General features: G+C 37.8%; 1 protein-coding gene across 1 annotated transcript in view; it reads right to left on the minus strand.

Annotated features, from left to right (window-relative positions):
* Positions 1–3,545: 3,545 nt before the first annotated feature.
* LOC311081809 (protein phosphatase 1H-like) overlaps positions 3,546–21,181 on the minus strand; it is a 42,266-nt gene continuing 24,630 nt past the window's right edge. Inside the window, exons 6-10 of the mRNA XM_084112504.1 lie at positions 16,075–16,193; positions 13,532–13,595; positions 12,115–12,222; positions 6,476–6,627; positions 3,546–4,836 (exon numbers count right to left, since the gene is read on the minus strand). Of these exons, the coding sequence (XP_083968630.1) occupies positions 4,689–4,836; positions 6,476–6,627; positions 12,115–12,222; positions 13,532–13,595; positions 16,075–16,193 (591 nt within the window). The 3' untranslated portion in view covers positions 3,546–4,688. The remainder of the gene's footprint in view (positions 4,837–6,475; positions 6,628–12,114; positions 12,223–13,531; positions 13,596–16,074; positions 16,194–21,181) is intronic.

Here is a 21,181-nt window from a genome sequence, read left to right on the forward strand (position 1 = left end):
AAGGTGACAGTTAAAAAACACTGAGGCATAATCAGCACAACAGCATATGTTGCAAATGTAATTGTAACCTGAAAAGGAACAATGTTTTAGTATTTAAATTTTTTTGTTTGTTTTTGAATAAATGTTATGGCATGCAATGAAAACCAAATATTTTAGGTTTTGTTCCAAAGCACAAAATAAAGTAAAGAGCAAATATTTAAGACAAAATGGCCCCCTTTACATCTATAATTCAAAATTCAAATCAGCTTGGTCAAAAAAAGAAAAGAAAAAAAAAGTGCAGTGCAGTCCAGCAGAATAATTCAAAGTATTTTGTTCTTTAAATGTGGTGACCAGATTGCAAGCAATGTCCTCGGTATACCATGCTCAAACAGCTTGCAAAAATAGAAATATTTGTTTCAAGTACTTGAATACAATATACTTATTCAAGTTATGACAGTAAAAATTGTAACATCTGAATGTATATCAGCAAACATAGAAATATCCTCTCACTTTCAAACTCTCCCTGATATAAATTCTGGTGATGGATTAGTACATTTATATTAACACTTTATTTTGATAGTCCACTTTAGACATTTACTAACTATAAGTAACTCTACACACCAACTACCAGTCATTAGAGTATTAGTAGAATGTTTGCTTAATATCTGCTAACACTTTATTTTGCTGGTCCCCCAATAGACATCCAACTGAATATAAGTAATTTTGCAAGTGTCAACATTCTACTAACTAAATTGCCTCGATCAGTCTCTCTCTCCTCTCCATCTATAGCTGGTGTGTGGTGCCGTGGCTGCCTTTGCATTTTTCAAGTGGCATCCCTGATATGATTGTAAAGCGCTCTGTGTACAGTAGTACAAAAGAAAAAAGTGCTATCTAAATGCATGCATTCATTCATTCATTCATTCATTCATTCATTCTAAGAGAAATCAGATCAGTTTAACTCAAAGGCAATATTTGAATCACAGGGAATCAGAATTGAATTCATACAGTAAGTAAATTATTAAAAATAAATATTTAAAGGGTTAGTTCAACCAAAAATGAAATTTCTGTCATTAATTACTCACCCTCATGGCATGCCAAACCCATAAGACCTTCGTTCATCTTCGGAACACAAATTAAGATATTTTTGATGAAATCCGAGAGCTTTCTGAACCACCCATAGGCAGCAACGTCATTGCAACTTTCAAGGCTCAGAAAGGTAGTAAAGACATAGTTAAATAGTTCATGTGACTACAGTGGTTCAACCTTAATATTATGAAGCGACAAGAATACTTTTTGTGTGCAAAAACCCCAAAAATGTGGTGCTCACCTGACCAGCGCCGGACAATAGTGAGCCTACGTTCTGACGTAGAATGCGGAAGCGAAGGTCTTATGGGTTTGGAACGACATGAGGGTGAGTAATTAATGACAAAATTTTTCATTTTTGGGTGAACTAACCCTTTAACACGTTCAACAACTATTTGTCCACCGTTATGTTGAAAGAAGAGTATTTGACCAATTCTGGACAAAATATTATTCCCGTGGCCAACGATAATAGGCGTAATATTATAAAGTCGTGTCCACTGATACGAGCAAGGTAACAAAATGGACAGTTTATGGCATTACTGTCACTTGTCTGTAAAATCAAATAAGACTTTATCGAACTACTCTAATACATATAAACTAATCTAATGAACACACACACACAGTTGCACAGAAATGGTGATTTATAACGGAGGATGAATGAGTCCTAAATGTCCTAAAAGGCATATATGAACACGGCAATCCCGCTCGGATCTGAACTAAAACAATCGCTACGAGATCGCCTGAACAAGGTGGTCTTGGCCCGATAGAAAATGAACCATGGGGTGGTTTGGTTGAGGTGAGAAAGCAATCTGACCCAATTAACCAACAAACCAAGCGGTATCATAATTCATGACGGGAAACGTGTGATATAAAAAGAAGCACTGTCTGATTCTGTGAGTTTTTGTGGTTGAAAACCAGAGCGCCTCTCCACCTTAAAATGTTGTGTATTTGCTCTTCTCTGTGCATTGCAAGAATGCTGTCCTGACGAAGCCTTAATTCCCACTCTAAATTATATATAGTTTTAAAAATAATTAAATATATATATAAGCGAACTTGTCAATCTGTCTTGACGGATGACGCAGAGGAAACCCTGACCAAGAGGACAGTTTTTCCTCACATATGACTTGCATAAACACTTGGTACACCTTGAAATGTTGCCTTGTGAAAGCGAACCGAACCAAAATTGTAACATTGCAATTTGCAAATGCAACATTGTGACAAATGAAGTCCCTATTTCTGAACAAAGCAAACGATCTACAGGTCTGAAAACACCCTAAGTCACATCAACCTCCAGGAAATCTTTTAACCATCAAAGACATATCAAAGGTATTTCCTGTAAATGAGGTAGAAGTTAATAAAAAGGCTGCAGTTCACTGTTTACCACAAAGGAATAACTCAACAGAAAACATAAAAATATACATGATAAATAAGACCTGTAAAATCAAATCTTAGTGACTAATAAAGCTTATTTGTTGATACTGCTGTCTGTTTAAGCCAAAGGAATGAGTTCAATTAAATATCTGCTGGAAATGGGAGATGAGTTCTCTGGAATGTGTTGCTGGGAGGCCTTGTTCATTAATGTTCCTACACCCTAACCCAACTAATAATCTAATGAGAGTAAGTTGACATGTAATTGCAAATTGATGAGAGCTGACGTAGCTACAAAGTTACTTATAGTTCGAAAAAAGTCTAAAGTGGACTATGGAAAAGTTGAACCTTTATTTTAATGCTGGTGCGATTCAGATTTGTAATGTAATAGTGGTTCAGATTGTGAACTTTATGTTAAATGAGTTAAATTTACATTCTGTTAAGCACTGTGGGTTTACCAAACGAGTTCCATACAGGAATCTGATTCAGATTCAGATACGGTTAATTCATAATCCATCGAAAACGAGTAACTTATTGTTCAAACACTTGTCTTGTGACTTTAATGTTCTTTATGTTCTTTTCGTCAAATGATTTGGTGCATGAAACGCTCCCAAACTCAGCCTCAGTTAAAGCTCCACCAGTCTGATTAACCAAATAAACACATATTACATTAATATCAATAATCCACATCTTGCAAATAAGATATCCTATAGAGGACAGGAATGATGTCAGACCAATAACATGAAAACACTATTACAGTACAACACTTTTGGAGACGATCAAAACCAAAATGAAATAAAACAAAAACACATTGTTTAAGAATTATTTATAGCTACCAAATGTCAACCAAATTCATTAAAATCAGATTGTAAGTTACTGTCCTTTCTATATACACTTCTATATATCACTAAGGAAAAGTGCATTATAGTTCAACAGAACATATTTATATATTAGTACTGTCAATCGATTAAAACAATTAACTAGATTAATCACACGTTTTCTGTGATTAAAGTTTTTAATATAAGTTATTATAAGTTTTAATATTTTATAATGTAATAATTTCACAGTTAATCTCCAAATGAATGTAGAAACAACAAAGACAGTAGCCTATATTTTAAATAATTGTTTAATAGTAATATTTTATGAATGAAGGGCAGTCTCACTGATACTAAAACTGCTACATGATGTCTCAATGAAATATATATATTTTTTTCCCAGTGTTTAACATTAATTATAGCTATTCAACATTAGTGTAATTGAAAGCTATCATTTAAAAAAAAAAAACATGTATTAGGCTTAAAAAATAACTTTTACCATGTAAAATATAGAGAAATTGAAATGAAGTTTTCAAACAGTCTGCACTGCATAAATGAAAAATTAAATATAGATGAATCGTTATTAAAGCTATACAAATTCTTTAGTCAAGCAGGGAGTAATTTTCCCTGTTTCCTTTGTTCTTTGATTAACAGTAATGCCAGAGAGAATTAGTGGCTGCTGTCTGTCCACTTTAAGACCTGCTGCTGCTGCACATGACGTGGATCTCACACGTGTCCCAGTTTCTCACAACTCTTTAGCTTTATTTAAGACTTTGGTTAACTCATTTAAGACTGGTCTTATGAGGATACTCGACAAAACGGACAGTTTGGCATAATTGTGTATGTTATTGTTTGTTCAAGCGTGAAAGAGAACTCGATTCTCTTTCTGTCTGTGTGCATGATACTGGCACGCGTCTTTCTGTGCATTGTGTGTGTGTCACATAAACAGAACATTCATATACGCCACTTTCTCTTTTGTCACGCTTGAATGGTTTAAAAGCATTTGCATGAATAAGAGCGTGATCATATTATGTAAAGCTAGCCAAGAGATGACAGAAAAAAAAACGATGCTGCGGTAATTATGAATATTTTAACACGTTAAACTGAAAAAATTAATTGCAACATTGACAGCACTAATATATATATACACTGACAACCTACTGACAACCCTGGATAAAAAAGAAAGAAAGAAAGAAGAAAAAAAACTTCTAAAAACTCCCAAGGCTGTGCTGAAACAGTCTGGGGTCACATGGAAAGGGGTTCAGGTATTAAAATTTCTAGCATGCTTAGAAGAGGAAATACAGTGTTCCTGGGTGTTGTGATGGTTGTCACTATAGTAGATGACTGCTCATTTACCACATTATACTGACCCAAAGAGAGAAGGGAGGAAGTAACTTTAGACATATCAGGGTACGTGTGAAAGAAGTGCTGGGCAGTAACCTACTATGGTTGACGGTTACCAAACATCAGGGGAATTATATAAACCGAAATGTCATCCCCAGAGCCAAGCCGATCATTGTCGATTCGCCAGCCCTGGTTCCTCAGAACCCCTCTGGCTCGCATCACCAGGTCCTGGGCTGCCATTGTGTATCTGTGGTCACAACACACACTTAAAGCATATATAGGCTTAGATTATGAACATGATGATTATGATTATGTTGGCAACAGTTATTTGCACTAAGAGTAAATAGTGATATATGTTATTTTTTATACACTATATGCAAAAGCAGTAGATGCTAAATACACTAAATGTAAATAGCAAACGTATTTTCTTTACACTAAGTAAAAATAGCAGTATTTTATTCACACTAATAAGTGTAAATAGTTGTATCTTATTTATAGTTCATGCAAATAATGGCAGGTACTATTTGCGCCTCAGTGTACTATATTATAAATCAGAATACAATACAATAATAACATATTCAGTGTAAATGATTAAATTTGACATTTGACACTACTTGTCCCTGCCCCGAAAGCCCTCCCTTATACCTACTCCTAAATCTTCCCGTTATATCACTACATTCCCACTATAAATCCATTTTTTTCCATTTTTTAAATAATTTCTTAATTTTTAAATAAATTAAATGCCAGCTAATATACGATGGAAAAAAGTGGATTCGAACTCGGGTTGGTCACGAATCCACCTGCCTTACTTTCTACACCACTGCTCCAGTTATCTCTGGGATCTATTTTGTAATTTTGTCTGGCTCAATCAGACAGTGGTAGGTGGAGTTAGTGTAAATAGCCTCTGCCAACAAGTATTTGACGAATACGACGCTATTGGCACTTGATATAATCTACCCAGTCCCTGGTGTCCCGCCAAAGTTTTATAATGATCTGAAAAAGTGAAATTATTTTTACTTTTCTCCAAAAAAACAAACAAAACAAATACATAAAACATAAAAGGTTTCTAATGTTTTGATATTCGCCATTGCTTTGGCAAAGCATCTGTGAAGTGAACTAAATTAGTTAACTAACTAATGAATATACATAGCACTTATAAATGCTTTATTGTGATTGGCCAAACAGTGATTATTTATTAAGAGCTGCATTGCTACAGTATGTTGCTAGTTCCAGGTCTTAACAGCAATAGAGTTCCACTTCACTTTGCCAAATTATTTCAGTTCAAAGTGCCATATTATAACCTACCACAGAAGAACCAGATAAAAACAAAAGGCAATTAGTCAAGCCATTCACAAATTTGAGATCATTTGCATCTGTACAAAAACACTATTACGGAATGTATGTCTGAATGTATGACCCTCTTTTCTATGTAACATGCATGAATTGTAAATTTAGCACACAGAATGTCAACTGTTTTGCTTGAGGATTCAGATTTTACAAAATACATGAAACAGCAAACCAATCAGTACCAATATATATATATATATATATATATATATATATATATATATATATATATATATTTTTTTTAAATAAATAAATAAATAAATAGATAAAATCTTGAAATCTATGTATTGATACATCTTTGGTTTCTAATTGTCTATTCATTTTCAATTGTATTTAATGTCATTTTGGTAATAGATTTTTGATCTAATATAGTTTTGATCATGGCTTCAAGGATACAACCTATCCGTTTTGGTATCTGCCTAAATTGCAATATAGGCTAATTTCTACATGAATTTGTGGCAAAATAAAATTTTTGATTGTCAAAAGTCTTGTGCTATAATGCTTAATTAATAAGGGCACATAATCAAAAACATAAAAACCTGTTAAGGTCATCGGGATCACAGTTGGCCAGGAATGAGGTGACAGTCTCTGCTACTTCCTCATTAGAAAGGACATCCCACAGGCCATCAGTTCCCATGACTAGCACATCATCTGCTCCATGCACATATTGTGTCAGGTTATACACTTTAACCTGCAAAGAAAGTTCATCTTCATTCAGTGTGAATCATAAGGGCTTAAACTGCCTATGATAAGAGTCTATTATGTTCCATGTTACACACAACATGACACTGGCTGCTTTGGCCTGCCCTCAAAGAACAGACTTGGTGTGTCACTGCCCTTAAATGCAACAGCTTTGGCAAGTTAACAGCAGATGATCTTTTATAAAGCATTTTTTGTTGGTATCTCTAATGTCTGGCAAGACATCTTTTCAAATTCTAGTTAGAATTAGCCTATTAACTGTAATATATTTAGTGTCTGTGCTTTGTCTTGTAGACCTGTTTCCTGTTTTCCCTTGTTATTCCCTGATTTTTCTCACCCATGGTCTTGTTACCCTCATTAGTAACAAGACCATTACCTTCAGTGTGTACAGTCTTGGGCTGGATTTCCCGATAACGTTGTCTCTTAGCTACGCGCTACAAAGACTCTAAAGGTATAACTTAACGAAAGGTATACCATTTCTAGGCGTGTTCCCCTTTTCAACCTTAGGAGGTTGCTTAAGATATACCTTTATACGTGCGACGTTACCAGGTGCTGTCCGTGGCTGTGGTGCTGAATTTATTGATATCGATGGCTCGAGAATCCATTATTCACTCATGCAGGGGCTGCTTCACTGCGTTATGTAAGAAAGAGGTGTTCTTTATAAAAGAAGTACTTCAGAAATAGTTGAAATTGCATTTATTAGGACTCATGGGATATTATAAAAAATAATCCAAACTATAGTAGCCTATAATAGCCTAGCCTACATATTTTAAAATTGTATCATATATTGCTGCCACAATAACGGCCCATTTCAAATGTTTATTTGCTTTCTTCTCCATTTCCTTTTTGTTCACTGAGGTTCTTGTAAATACTTTTCAGCATTTCAGTAATAAAAGTGTGCATCAGACGTACTTTGCTCGGCAGTGATTAAAAAGCATTTAAACAGTGAATTTTGAAGTGATCTCTTCTTGTAAAATCAGAGATGTGGATTCAGACGGCAATTAAATCACCACACGACCTTGGTGTTTGTCAAAAAACAGTAGGTAATTTTGCCGACGTTGGCCGGGGATTTTTACGCGGACGGTGTGAGAAAAACACTGACATTCTGGATTCGGATGGCAATAAAATCACCGGCTAACCCCTGTAAATGTTGAAAGTACCTTACAACCCCATGAGAAACAATTAGCTTCCGAATAGGGCTTAACCGGCAGCATGCTTTCACTTGCCTTTGAAATAGCTCCGCGGACAGCGCCATCTTTGATTTAGCACAACTATTCGCTGTAGTTTGAGCAAATTCCCCACCAAAATCATTCCCTTTAAATAGACTCCTAAGCCTTAGCCTAACTGCCTAATGGTTTTCCAAACTGATGTACTGATGGATAATATAATTAAAAAGCGAACAACAATCAGTATAATGACAATTTTATTCTTTGCATGAAAACACTTGAATTAGCCTAATTATACACTGGGTGTATTAACTTCAGAATTATATTCGTATAGACTGAGATGTAAAAAAGTTTTTTGCTGTGGTGGCCACCTGTTAACAGTGATAAGGTAAAGCTAAGATAAGGTCCAGACCAACCTTCCGAACGTATGACTTACAGAAGGTATACTTAACTAATAAGGTTTACCGGGTTTACCGTACTCAGCTGGATCCAAGCTGTATCCAGATCAGATGAAGGACCTGCACCTTGACACGAACACAACGCAGCCCTGAAGTGTCAGCAGAGACCATGTCAACTAGACTATCCCCTGCGAAGGGCTCATCGAAAGTTTTTTTCTTCAAGACAAACGATTTTCCTCTGTACAGATGAAAACATTATCAAAATGATTCCAGTTCACACACATCCGCATAAAGGACTAAAAACGCTGTATTATGCATGCCGGACAAGAAATTGACAATGTCACTTTGTAAAGAAAGACTACGCGCCACCGCACATACGCATTCAAACGTGGATGCCTACAGACTAAACACGTAATATGTCACCGTTTTCACAGATTCACGTTTTTGAAGTTTACATGGAGGTGATAACAGTAACGCTTTCAAAACCTGTTTTCAAAAACTTGATTGCATTCACAGGCCACCCAAATGCCATTGTAGTGTAAATGAACAGCCAGAACGCATTAAAAGTTTTCTGTTTACAGTTGAAAACGGTGTTGTGTAAACGAACCCTAAGTTAATAACTAATGATTTTTACAACGGGAATGAATCAATTAAAAACTTACTTAAGCTAGACAATGACTTTCTTCTAGATCTGCTGTACAGCCAAAACAATCTTTGTTACATTTATTTCCTATTATCACTGTGAAGCTCCTTTGAAACAATCTGTATTGTAAAAAGCGCTATATAAACGAAGGTGACTTGACTTGCCAAGCACGGTGGGGGCTGCCCACAGGCTGTTAGATGGCTCAATTACTCCCGCTTTTTCCATCTTCCACGTCTTTTGCTCTGCTGTGGTCTGTTTGGCCAGTGCTAGCCAGTGGGGTCGCAGGCGGATGGGTGGAGCTGCGCCGGTATCGATGTTGTGCTGTACTAGCCCCTCGTGCCACAAAGACGTCCTGGTTGCGGTCAAGCAGTTCCCGCAACTGCCGATGCTGGCAGGGATTAAGTCTTTCACTGCACAATAACCACAGCTCCTGAAAGGCCTGTACAGTTCCTTTTGATGGGGAGGGCACTGGCACGGTGAACTGGGCCGGTGTGGTGCTGAAAACGACGGGGATAACTTTCCATGCGGGTGCTCAACTATTCTGCCCAGCTACTTCCCCTCTCGCTTGACCCGAGGGCACATCAACTGCCCTTTGCCCATTCTGTAGAGGAATGACTTCATGACCGATCTGAAGGTAAGCTTTGGCCACATTTATACAGACCCCACTCAGTGTCACAAAGTCTAGTCCCATAATACAAGCATCTTCTCTTGCTGCCAACCAAAACTCATGGATGAAAACACCCATGACCACCGTCAACAGCAGGCGCTTAACGCCTTTGAGGGCCACCCGCTCCCTGATAACAGTTCTCATCTGCATCGCAGTAGCTGATCACAAAGTTGGCATTGACCCTTCCATTCCAGTCAGGGTTACCGGGTGGACAATGGAAAGGTGGACCCTGTGTCGATGAGGGCCCTGCACGCATAGCCATTTAGAACACAGTACACGTACAAACCCTGGGTGTGGCCCACTAGTAAAGTTTTTCCATGGAGGGGCGTAGACTGTGGTGGGAGCGGCCATCCCTCTGCCCGGCTGCTTGCTCCTAGTTTTCCGGAGATGCTGGCTTGCGGGGCAAAGGTGCAGGGGTGGGACAATCATTGGCCACTTGTCCCACCTCCCTGAACGCCCTCGTTGGTTCAGGGGCGGTTCTCTGCTCTCGTCTTGTTGCTGAGGTCACTCATACGACATATCCCTTCAGCATCATTGACGTCAGTACGCTCGGCCTCGTGTATTCGGGCAGGAGGGTGGTAAAAAGGGGCGACTGCTCATGTTGTCATGAATACAGACTCCGCTTGCTCTGTCTCTGCCTATGCTTGAGCCAGTGTTCATGGGTCAGATAATTGAACGTGCTTCTCTTGCAGGAATGCATGGAGAGCCAGCTCCTCCTATGCAGCTGCTGTGCACTGCAGGTATAGGTACCCTCGCCGCACATAGAACCGCACATCTGCAGCTCTGTACTTTTAATCACGTGTCGCTTAAAAACGCACTTACACACTTTTATCAATACGTCACCTGCCCAATCCGATGGAATAACATTTCTAGATTTGTGTTATGGGTCAGTGAAGGACACTTACAAATCACTTCCACTAACCTCCATTGGGCTCGGCCGATCACAACTGTGTGTTAATAATATTGTCTACATATAAGACTCTTTTAAGGATAGAGAAAGTCAAGTCACCTTCATTTATATAGCGCTTTTAACAATATAGATGGTTTCAAAGCAGCTTTACAGTGATAATAGGAAATTAAAGTAACAGAGATTGTTTTGGCTTTACAGCAGCTCTAGAATAAATTTATTGTCCAGTTAAAGTTAGTTTTGATTGATTCACTTCCGTTGCAAAGATCATTAGTTATTAACTTAGGGGCCGCTTACACAACACCGTTCTAACAGAAAAGCCTTAATGCGCTCCGGCTGCTCATTTGCACTACAACAGTGCCTGGTGGCTCGAGAACGCAAACCTTGAAATAGGTTCCAAGGTGCAAGCGCTGAAAATTTTTGAAAAACGTTATCATCTCCATGTCAACTTCAAAAACGCGAATCTGTGAAAACGCTGACGCTGTGCACATGCGTATTACGTGTGTAGTCTATAGGTATGCGCGTTTAATATATATGTGCGCAGGTGTGTAGTCCTTCTTTACAAACCAACCCTCAATAAACTACTTGTCTGGCCTGAAAAATTATAATACAGAATTTTTGTCGCTTCCGCATATCCATGTGAACTGGAATCATTTTGACAATGTTTTATCTGTACAGAGGTAAAGGGAGGGGAGGGAGGCCTTCACAGGGGAGAGACTAGTTGACACTTTAGGACTGCGTTGTCGTCGTGTCAAGGTGCAGGTCCTTCTTCAGATCTGGATACGGCTTGGATCCGGCAGACTGCCGTAAACCTTGGGATAAACAGAGAGACTAATATTAGGGTAGACGCCATTCTTCTTATGATGTAACGAGTACATCAGGATTCATGGAAAGTGTTCCCGGTTCCATCTGACCTAATCTATGCAGCCTAACAATGAATTATAAAAGTTGATAATGTGTTATGTGTATGCTAGGTCAAAGAGATGTGTTTTTAGTCTAGATTTAAACTGACAGTGTGTCTGCACAATTGACAGAATTGTCACGTGGGGGCCAGTGTTGTATCGTAACTAAAGTTTATAATTGGCACATCTCAGGTCGACACTTCTTACATGTTGCCATTACTCTGACCACCCACATCGCCCCCGGAGCATGCTTTCAACCCCCCAGGAGTATCAGCACTTTTTTTTCCTGCTTCAAGCACTGATGTCACCTCTTTCACCCACTGAAGGATATTGAAGGAGCTTATATATGTATACAGTGATAGGCGTCAAATTCCTATAGGTAGACATGTATCAGCTGAGAGTCAGCTGATGCGAGCTTGACTAACGTGACCTGCCAGAACTGATGCTACGCTTAAGTTTGTTTCAATGGTTTTTCCATTGAGTTGATTACCGTTTGCACCTGATGTTTATTTTGTTAATAAGTTTCTCTGTGTATTTAAGCCCTGTGAAGCCCAGTTCAGTTGTCCATTATCGTTGCACTATACCTGGTTGTTTTTAGTCAAGAGTGTTTTGTTTCTAGTTCTTTGTTAATTAACCTTTATCCTGCTGCATTTAGATCTGTTTCCTCACCTTAATCTGCAATCGGCTGTGGCACAATGTGTAGACGTCTAGCTTAATAATCCAACATGCCTTAAGGATTTTCTACATAACATTACTAATAATTGTTTAATTTGAATTTAACGAAAAAGTAGCTCACCTCTGGAAAGCAGCACAGAAAGGGTTTAATATAGATGTTGGAGTCATGGACTTTGAGGTCATGATCTCCTAAACCACGAGTCACACCTATGGTGGCCATCACTCGTGCCTGTGTGTGAAAAATAATAAAAATTCAGCACAAGTATCTAAAATAAGCATAAATTCACAAGACTAGAAAAGTATATAGGAATATACACTGAAAAAATAGGCTTATATTATGAATGAATGAAAGAATGAATGAAGCATTTATTTAACGCTTTTCTTATGTACTACTGCACACCAAGAACGCTTTACAATCATCAGGGGTCCCTCCACACCCAACACCAGCAAGCGACATCCACCGGGATGATGGGACTACACCCAGAGTACAACTGCGTGAGTGCATTCACCACACTCCAGCTATTGATGGAGAGGAGAAAGAGTGATAGAGCCAATTTAGTAGATGGGGATTATTAGAAAGGCCAAAATTGATGAGGGCCAATGGAGGGAATTTGACCAGGACAACAGATTTACACCCCTACTAGTGCAAGGGTATTTTTAATGACCACAGGTAGTCAGGACCTCGGTTTGTCTCACCCGAAGGACGGAGCTTGCTACAGTATAGTGTCCCCATCACTATACTGGGGCATTAGGACCCACACAGACCACATGGAGAGCACCCCCTGCTGGCCTCACTAACACCTAGTTTTCCCATCCAGGTACTGACCAGAGCATGTGAGCGATATTCCGCTCTATGGCACCACGCTCCACTCAATCGCTCATGGCCCAAGTGAACGCTCCACTCATGAACCGCTCACGCTCGCCGGTAAAACAACGTTCGCTCAAATCCTGCTCCATGTTGTAGCCATTAAAGAAAACAGATTTCATTTCATATTTATGTTTAAATATTATAATAGGCAAACATTTTTTTAAATGTCTTTTCCAGGCATTGGAACAGAACAACCTTTATTTCCGTCAACGAAATCTGCTACTGGACAGAGTGGGTTTATTATTTTTGCCTTTATTTTACTCAGGGCATTGAACAGCTTGTCCTGAAATTTATGCACAATCGTTATTAACACATTTTTCAGGTGATTTGAATTATAACAAAATTAAGATTTGGCAAAAAGTGGTGGGAACTTATGGTCCCAGCCATATCACATGAAAATGATGCCTATGTCCACAATCACAAACACACAAGTATGGGAATTTGAAGGAGGCAATCAGTCATGAAGTCAATACCCACATGAGACAAGGGGCGTCTAGGAATGGGCAGAGATACCAGCTTTCCTTTTCCAGGGGGTTTTCATTCTAAATTTTGTTTCGACACTTCTGATACAGTTGTGTTTTGCTAATGGTTGCTTGGTTTGCTTCTCTCCTGTGTGTTCATTTGCTTTTTCTGCTTTATCTTTTTTCCATCCCACTCTCTCATCTGTTACCTTTTTTCCTTCTCCATATATCAAAGGAAATCTGAGGTCCTCATCCTCAATGGTTTTATAAGCCCTGTTAAGACAAAAAGCAGAAAATAAAGTAGAATTTAAGGGTATCTAATTTGAATGTATGTACAATTCATCAGCTGGCCCAGAAAACACAGTGTAGAAAGGGCCAAAGAGAGAAAGCCATTGATTCTTTATCTTGTCAAGTTCATAAAGTAAGCACTTATTAAACCACTTTATTAAAAGGGGCATGTCAAGAGGAACTGTAAAAATGAGGAACAATTCTTCTGCAAACCAAAACATTTTTTTTATTATATATATATATATATATATATATATATATATATATATATATATATATATATATATAATTATTTATATATAAATATATTATTATATATTTTATTATATTTTTATTATTATTATTATTTTTATTTTTATTATTATATTTTTAATATTATTATTTTGAACTATATATATATATATATATATATATATATATATATAACAAGTGAAAACAATAAAAAAAGGAAATATCATACCAAAACAATACCAAATTTATTGAAAAAACATCAAACATAACTTGTACAACAGGACAATAAACCAGCAACTTCCATCAATCACCCAGAATCAAAGGCCATAGAATATAAATGGGTCTAAAGTTGAGCTGCCAATTTTTAGAGCGAATCAGGTGAGTCGATTCGATGACCAATCGAATGCTGTTTGTGGAGTTGTTTAATCCTCCTCTGCTGAGATCTGTTCTCTTCTTTCCTTCAGTGATTCTGCTTGTTAACAGGCTTATTAAGGCAGAGATGACTCCAAATCTAATATACACAGATTTTGTGGCTCAGATAAGGTCCAGTTCTGGTTTAATTCTTTGCTCTTGGCTGACATGTGGCATTGCTATGGCCTGCTTGTGGCCCAGATCTGGCCAGATCATCATTCCACATGTGCCAGATGTGGGCCGCATCTCGACCATCACAATGTTGCTATGTGGGTTTCTATAAGTTTATTGTCAGTTCTCGTCACGTTATGTTCAGTTTTGCCCTGAGTGTTTTGTATTAATAAATCTGATACTGCTGCATTTAGATCCATTTCCTCACATTTTTGTAAGTCAAGTCACCTTTATTTGTATAGTGCTTTATATATTTATATATATTGATCTGCAAATACAGATTAGTTTCAAAGCAGCTTTACAGTGATAAACAGGAAAATGATTCAATGATGCAAACAGAATTCAACTGCTGTAAAGCAGCTCTAAAAAGACAATAGTAAATCAGTTGAAATCAGTTCAGTATTGATTCAATAACTGTAAATTACAAAGGAGTTCAATTCAGCTATAAAGCAGCTCTGCAGAAAACAGTTCATCATCCAGCTAAGTTGATTTCTCATCCAATAGTGTTGGTGTAGTCAAATCAGTAATTTTGCTGAAAATTAAGTGTCCTCAACTAAGCAAGCCAGAGGCAACAGTGAGAAGGAACCCAAACTCCATCAGGTGACAGAATAAAGAAAAAACCCTTGGGAGAAACCAGGCTCAGTCGGGGGGCCAGTTCTCCTCTGGCCAACAAACGAACACTGTTTATGAATCAGGCTGCATCGTAAGCTTTGCTACCGAAAGCTGACAATTATGAGAGGTACCATATATAACGTGCTACCAGAGTGATTTTTAATCAACAAATCAATTTTTGTCAACGTAAGAGTTGGTTCAAATATTAATCTTTCTAGTTAAAATGTTCTTTTAGTGGTCTGTGCTGATTTACTGAGTCTATAGTCTATGCACATTTCTTTTAAAAAGCAGTCATTGGAATGCCAGGACAAGAATAAAAAAAAATATATAAATAAATTTACTGTATATATAAATACATATATACAGTCAAACCAACATTTATTCAGACAACTACAAGATTTCTCACATTATCACAGTTTATTTACTATAGTTTAGAAAATGTTAATAAAATATGACAAGAGCTCAGAGTTATCAGTTGATATTTCACTGGTTTTGGCCATCCTTCTTAGACTTTTTCACACATGAATTAGGTTAAATTTAAGTACACAATTAGATAATACCAATTTAGGTCAACCAATTACCAAACAATGCTTAATTTTGTTCAGTCTGTGGTGTAAAAAGGCTGCATTAGCAATTAAAGAAAAAACACTTAAGCAAAACATGGTCACGTCAAAGTGTCTGAATAATTTTTGGTCTCAAATTTTCATACATTTTACTGGTAGTCTACTGTATGAAGAATTTTGGGGTATAATAATGTCACAGTTTACTTTATTTTGCTATCCTCACTTACATAAATTAACTATAGTGTCCTTCACCCACTAGTAAAAAAATTAACAAAAATTATATCTGGTGTCTGAATAATTTTTGGTTTGACTGTATTCTGTTTCTAATCCCTGAAAAAAAAACTTTGCACAATTTCTGCTTTCATTAACTGAATAAATTTACAGCTTCTGCACAACTCTTAAGGGGCACGACTTGCTCTGCCACAATAGTGATGGAGCAAATATAAATATATACACATAAAATATAATAACCTCACCAGCCAGTCATGGTGAAGTCTCGGTACAACATCTTCTTGCCCACCTCCTTCCTTTGCACCCTTCTGGGAAACTCCAAGTGTGTGAACTCTCCTCCTAACAGATGGGGCTGCATGAAACCCTAAAAACAAATACAAAGAGAGAAATCATCTAACACTCAAACAGCAAACAGAGACTTTGCAAACTATGCCAACAAAATGTAACAGTCCAACGTTGATGGACTGTTACATAGCAACAGTAGAATTTTTCCCCACTACAGTCTTATTAATGGGGCTCCTCAGTTTTACACTTACCCACAGTACCTAAGTCCACAAAGTCCTGCCAACCTTGCAGCTCCCTCTCCAGTCTGAGGTTGATTTTCTTTAACCCAAATCCTCAAATCTGGATGACGCATCTTCAAGTACTGCTCAAGAATGATAGTCTCTCCTATCTGGTCCTTACACTTAACTTCTGGTTGCATCCACCTTTTGTACAATCCTTTGATTCGATTGTAGGTCTCTCTGACACTCTCACCAGATGGCACCGTGAGATTCCTGAAGCGTTGGCGATACATCTCCTTTGTTACATTGTACTTGGCCAGTACTGCATCCATTGATGTCCTTGTAGAAACCAGATCATTGTTCATCCATCCTAGCATATTCTTCCAAGGCCTTGCCTTTCAACAAAGTGACCACTCGAGCCTTGCCTTTTAACAAAGTGACCACTCGAGCCACCCAACTAAACCAATATTTACATTACATTTTACATTTGCACATTTGGCTTTTATCCAAATGACATACAGTGAATTCAAGGCTACATTTGATCTGTTTGTGTATTTCCTGGTAATCAAATGCAGCATCATCCTCTGCCAGTTGATATATTAATTCCAGTGGAAGCATATAGAGAAAACAAGACGGGGCCAAAAGAACATTGAGGAACCCCAGAGGAGATATGCAGAGAGGAGAAAATAGAGCTCCCTAATTCCACAGCAAGGTTCTTCCATGTAAATAGTATGAGAACCACTTTAGCGCAAGCTGCCAGGACTGTATGTATTACCTAAAATAAAACTTTCAGACTTTAAGAGCCATTATCATGTACATGTGTGTCCAGTAGGGGTCTCTCTGTTACAGAATATAGGTGGGAACCTTCCTTCAGGTAACAGGTGTTGCTGGAGGGAAGGTGCACACAGTTTTTTAACCCACTACGCTATGTTATGCTATGCAAGTAGGAAATCTGTACTGGTGAAGGACTGGAACTGTGGATTTATTGACTGTTTGTTTGGATTCTTGCTTACTTGAAATGAAGACCAGTAACGGTACAATAAATCTACGACCGCAAGCATATTAACTTGTGTGTGGACATTGCAATGAATAATAATTGCAGCGTCCATTTACAAGCACTGTCCAGCAGCCCTCAGCTGCTTTAAGTAATAGACTTGGCGTGAGATTAGGTCTGAAAAATACTGCGCCTTGGCCAATTTAACAAACCATCTCTGAGTATCTCATACGAGACTTGGAGCCTGTGTTTTTTCCTTTTCCTCTCCAATTGTCTCCATTTTTGTCTAATTAAATGACTCTCTGTGTAAGCCAGAACTGAGATCTATTTTACTTGTTTAAATGGAGCTATGCAGTCCAAAATATCATTGCACTCTGTGTTAAAGTCAGCCACTAACTTATCTAAACCCAGATTAGATGGAGAAAAATTTACGGTTAATGCCTGTATATGGGAATTATACATCTCTGAAAACTTAGAGGCTGACAGAGCATTAATAGACCAAGCATGACAGCCGACTGACTCAGGGCGTGGAGTAGGCCCAGCGAAAATGACATTAAACATAATAAAAAATGATCTGAGAGCCCATTATTTTCTATAGCCACACAACAGGACAGTATAAAATCCAGAGTGTGACCCTGATTGTGCGTAGAGCCCACTACAGATTGAGTAAGGTTAAAGGAATCCAGCAACAATAAAAAATGAATTTGAATATTAAAATCACCTAATATGACAAGGCTATCACAACACAGAATCATAGAAGATAAAACAATCCAAGAATTCCCCAATAAACTCCTTCCCTCATAGCAACATTAGCTGCGTTTACATGGACACTTATATTTGGATTGACGGCTCAATCGGACTAAAAAACCTTCATGTAAACACCTTAATCAATCCGATTGAGCTCGATCCGAATTAAATTTCGATCGGATTGAAAGGGGTGGTTTATCCCTTTTGTAATCCGATCGAAAAAACATGTAAACACTTGATCGGATTGAAAACCGAAACTGAAAGGACTGCGCATGTGCAATGGTGTTAAATAGCGTAATGACGTATGACGCGCGGAACAAGCTGTTCTTCCTGTTGAATAGAGAGCCTAAGTCCCTCCCCTTCCGGTTGACCACCATGGGACCTTACTTCGGAAAAATATTGTATGGTAGTCAATGGCACGAGACAACAAATATTTTGATCTCGTTTGAATTGTGCCCTGAATTACACACATGATGTTTGTCAATTTAAAAGATAAATTTTAAAGTCAAGAAAGGCGCAGTTTGATGTAAAACTGTTCAGGTATAAGACTGTGAAAATACGCAATTACAGAGACTACAAAACCAAAAGGCGCATATGTGACGTCATACCTTTTCTCTCAATGAATGAAGCTAACTTTACTGAAGCTAACGTCTGTCATTTTTTCTATAGTCTTACGTTATAATCGTAACGTTACGCCGTCATGCAGTGTTTTGTACCAGACTGCACACATACGAGCAATGGATCTTGTGATGTACATAGTGTGAGACAAGAGATGTAGTTCATTGAGCGATTTTCACATAAAACTAAATGTTACTCTTCTGTTTTATGACAAACTGCGACTTTCTTGACTTTCATAATTATCTTTTAAATTGACAAACATCATATGTGTAATTCAGGGCACAGTTCAGACGGAATAAAAAGATAAGTTGTCTCTCGCCATTGACTACCATACATATTTTTTCCGAAGTAAGGTCCCATGAGCCGGAAGCGGAGGGGAGGGACTTAGGCTCTCTATAAAGTGTCATTTTAATAAGTTTCCCGTCATTCTAAAATTCTCATTTCACTCGCGCGTCTGTGAAGTGAAGCAGGACAACGTCCCACCAGTTGTCCTGCTTTGGATTCTCATTCACAAAAGCGGGAAACTCTGTATATTCGTGCAGTGTGCACATGTCAAAACATCAGATCCGATTTGAAACTTGTGACATATAAACGCGCACATCAACCCGATTACTTTATTTTTCATTCATAAACACCTTGTTCGGATTCATCAATCGTATTGATTTCATTCCGATTGTGTCCATGTAAACGTAGCTATTGTGACGGCCCAGATCCAGCCCAAGTCTGGCACATGTGGCACGATGATCTGACCCACATGCAGCGTGGAATGACGACCCTTGGGTGGCTCACTCCTGTTTGCCAGATCTGAGCCACAAGCAGGCCATAGCAAAGAAATTTGACATGTCAGCCAAGAGCAAAAGAATTAAACCAGAACTAGAGCCACAAAATCTGTGTTTAAATATGGAGTCATCTCATATGGAGTCACCTTAATAAGCCTTTTAACAAGCAGAATCACTAAAGGAAAGAAGAGAACAGAAAAATAGACGAGCAGAAACACAAGAACTACAACTGACTTCAGCCACAGACTTAGATGAAATTAACTGAAGATAAAAGAAGCCATTATATCTCTGTAGATCTCAGCAGAGGAGGATTAAACAACTCCACAAACAGCATTACCAGCTTCACTTATTATTAACCAGATTGAGAGACTGAAAAGTTTTTATTGAGAATTAACAAAGGTTAAACTCTGTTTCATTTGAAGTCACCATAACAGTGATTAGTGTTTCCATTAGTTGGGCTCTTAACCCTTATTATACATTTTGTTCTTTTTTTGGCTGCTGTGACAGTGTGTTTCTCAAACACATTTGCAGCAGCAAAGAAAGCTAAAGTGCAATGAGATCAGGTGATGATGGTTACTTGTTGATGGGTTTATAATCATCATGAACTAGCCTGCTTTACTGATGTTTTTAAAATCTAACAATTGTGTTCCATTAATAATTTCACAAACCCTGTGTTACTGCAGCATGTACAGCTACAGCAGTATTATTAAAATCAGTTAAAAGATTTTAACAAACTTGAGCATTAAATGTTAATCTACAATGACACAGATATCAACAATCAGCATATGAATCTCAACAATGGTGACAATCAAAAGTACCTTGCTGCAATGCATGCTGGGTATTGTCCTATTTTTTGTGATGTTCAGAGTTGATCTGTTTATCTGAATATTTTTTATTGTCACCATTGTTGAGATTCATACGCTGATTGTTGACAACTGTGTGTGCCACTATAGCTAAAATTTTTGTTGTTAAAATATTTTAACTGATAGATATAATACTGCTGGATCTCATGATGCAGTCACACAGGGTTTGTGATGTGAATATATTAATGGAACAACACAATTATTATATACAAATGACATCAGTGATTCAGGCTATTTCAAGATGACTTTAAAGCCATCAACAGGTAACTGCATCAATTACTAATCACTTTTCACTTTAGCTTTCTTTGCTGCTGCAAATGTGTTTAACAAACACACTGTCACAGCGGCCAAAAAAAGACAAAAGATATAATAAGAGTTAAGAGCCCACCTAATGGAAACACTAATCACAGTTATGGTGACTTCAAATGAAACACATTAGAGTTAAACCTCAGTTAATTAAGTTGATTTGATCTAAGGCTGTGGCTGAAGTCAGTTGTAGTTCTTATGTTTCTGCTCAACTCTTTTTCTGTTCTCTTCATTCTGTCAGTGATTCTGCTTGTTAACAGGCTTATTAAGGCTGAGATGACTCCATATTTAATATACACAGGATTTGTGGCTCAGATAAGGTCTAGTTCTGGTTTATTTCTTTTGCTCTTGGCTGACATGTGGCCAGAGGTGTAAAGTCCAGGTTCAGAAAGTAAAAGTCCTCCTCAGTATTTTGTTCCAATCACCTGGATTTGTTAATTCAGCCAGAAGATAGAACCAGTTAGTAAAATCAGCTGCTGAGTTCATGGGTGGAATAAACATACGGCAGGACTTCTACTTCTAATCCCTGGACTATACACCTC

This window comes from Abramis brama (genome assembly GCF_963993115.1).
Source record: "Abramis brama genome assembly, chromosome: 4".
Classification (NCBI taxonomy): domain Eukaryota; kingdom Metazoa; phylum Chordata; class Actinopteri; order Cypriniformes; family Leuciscidae; genus Abramis; species Abramis brama.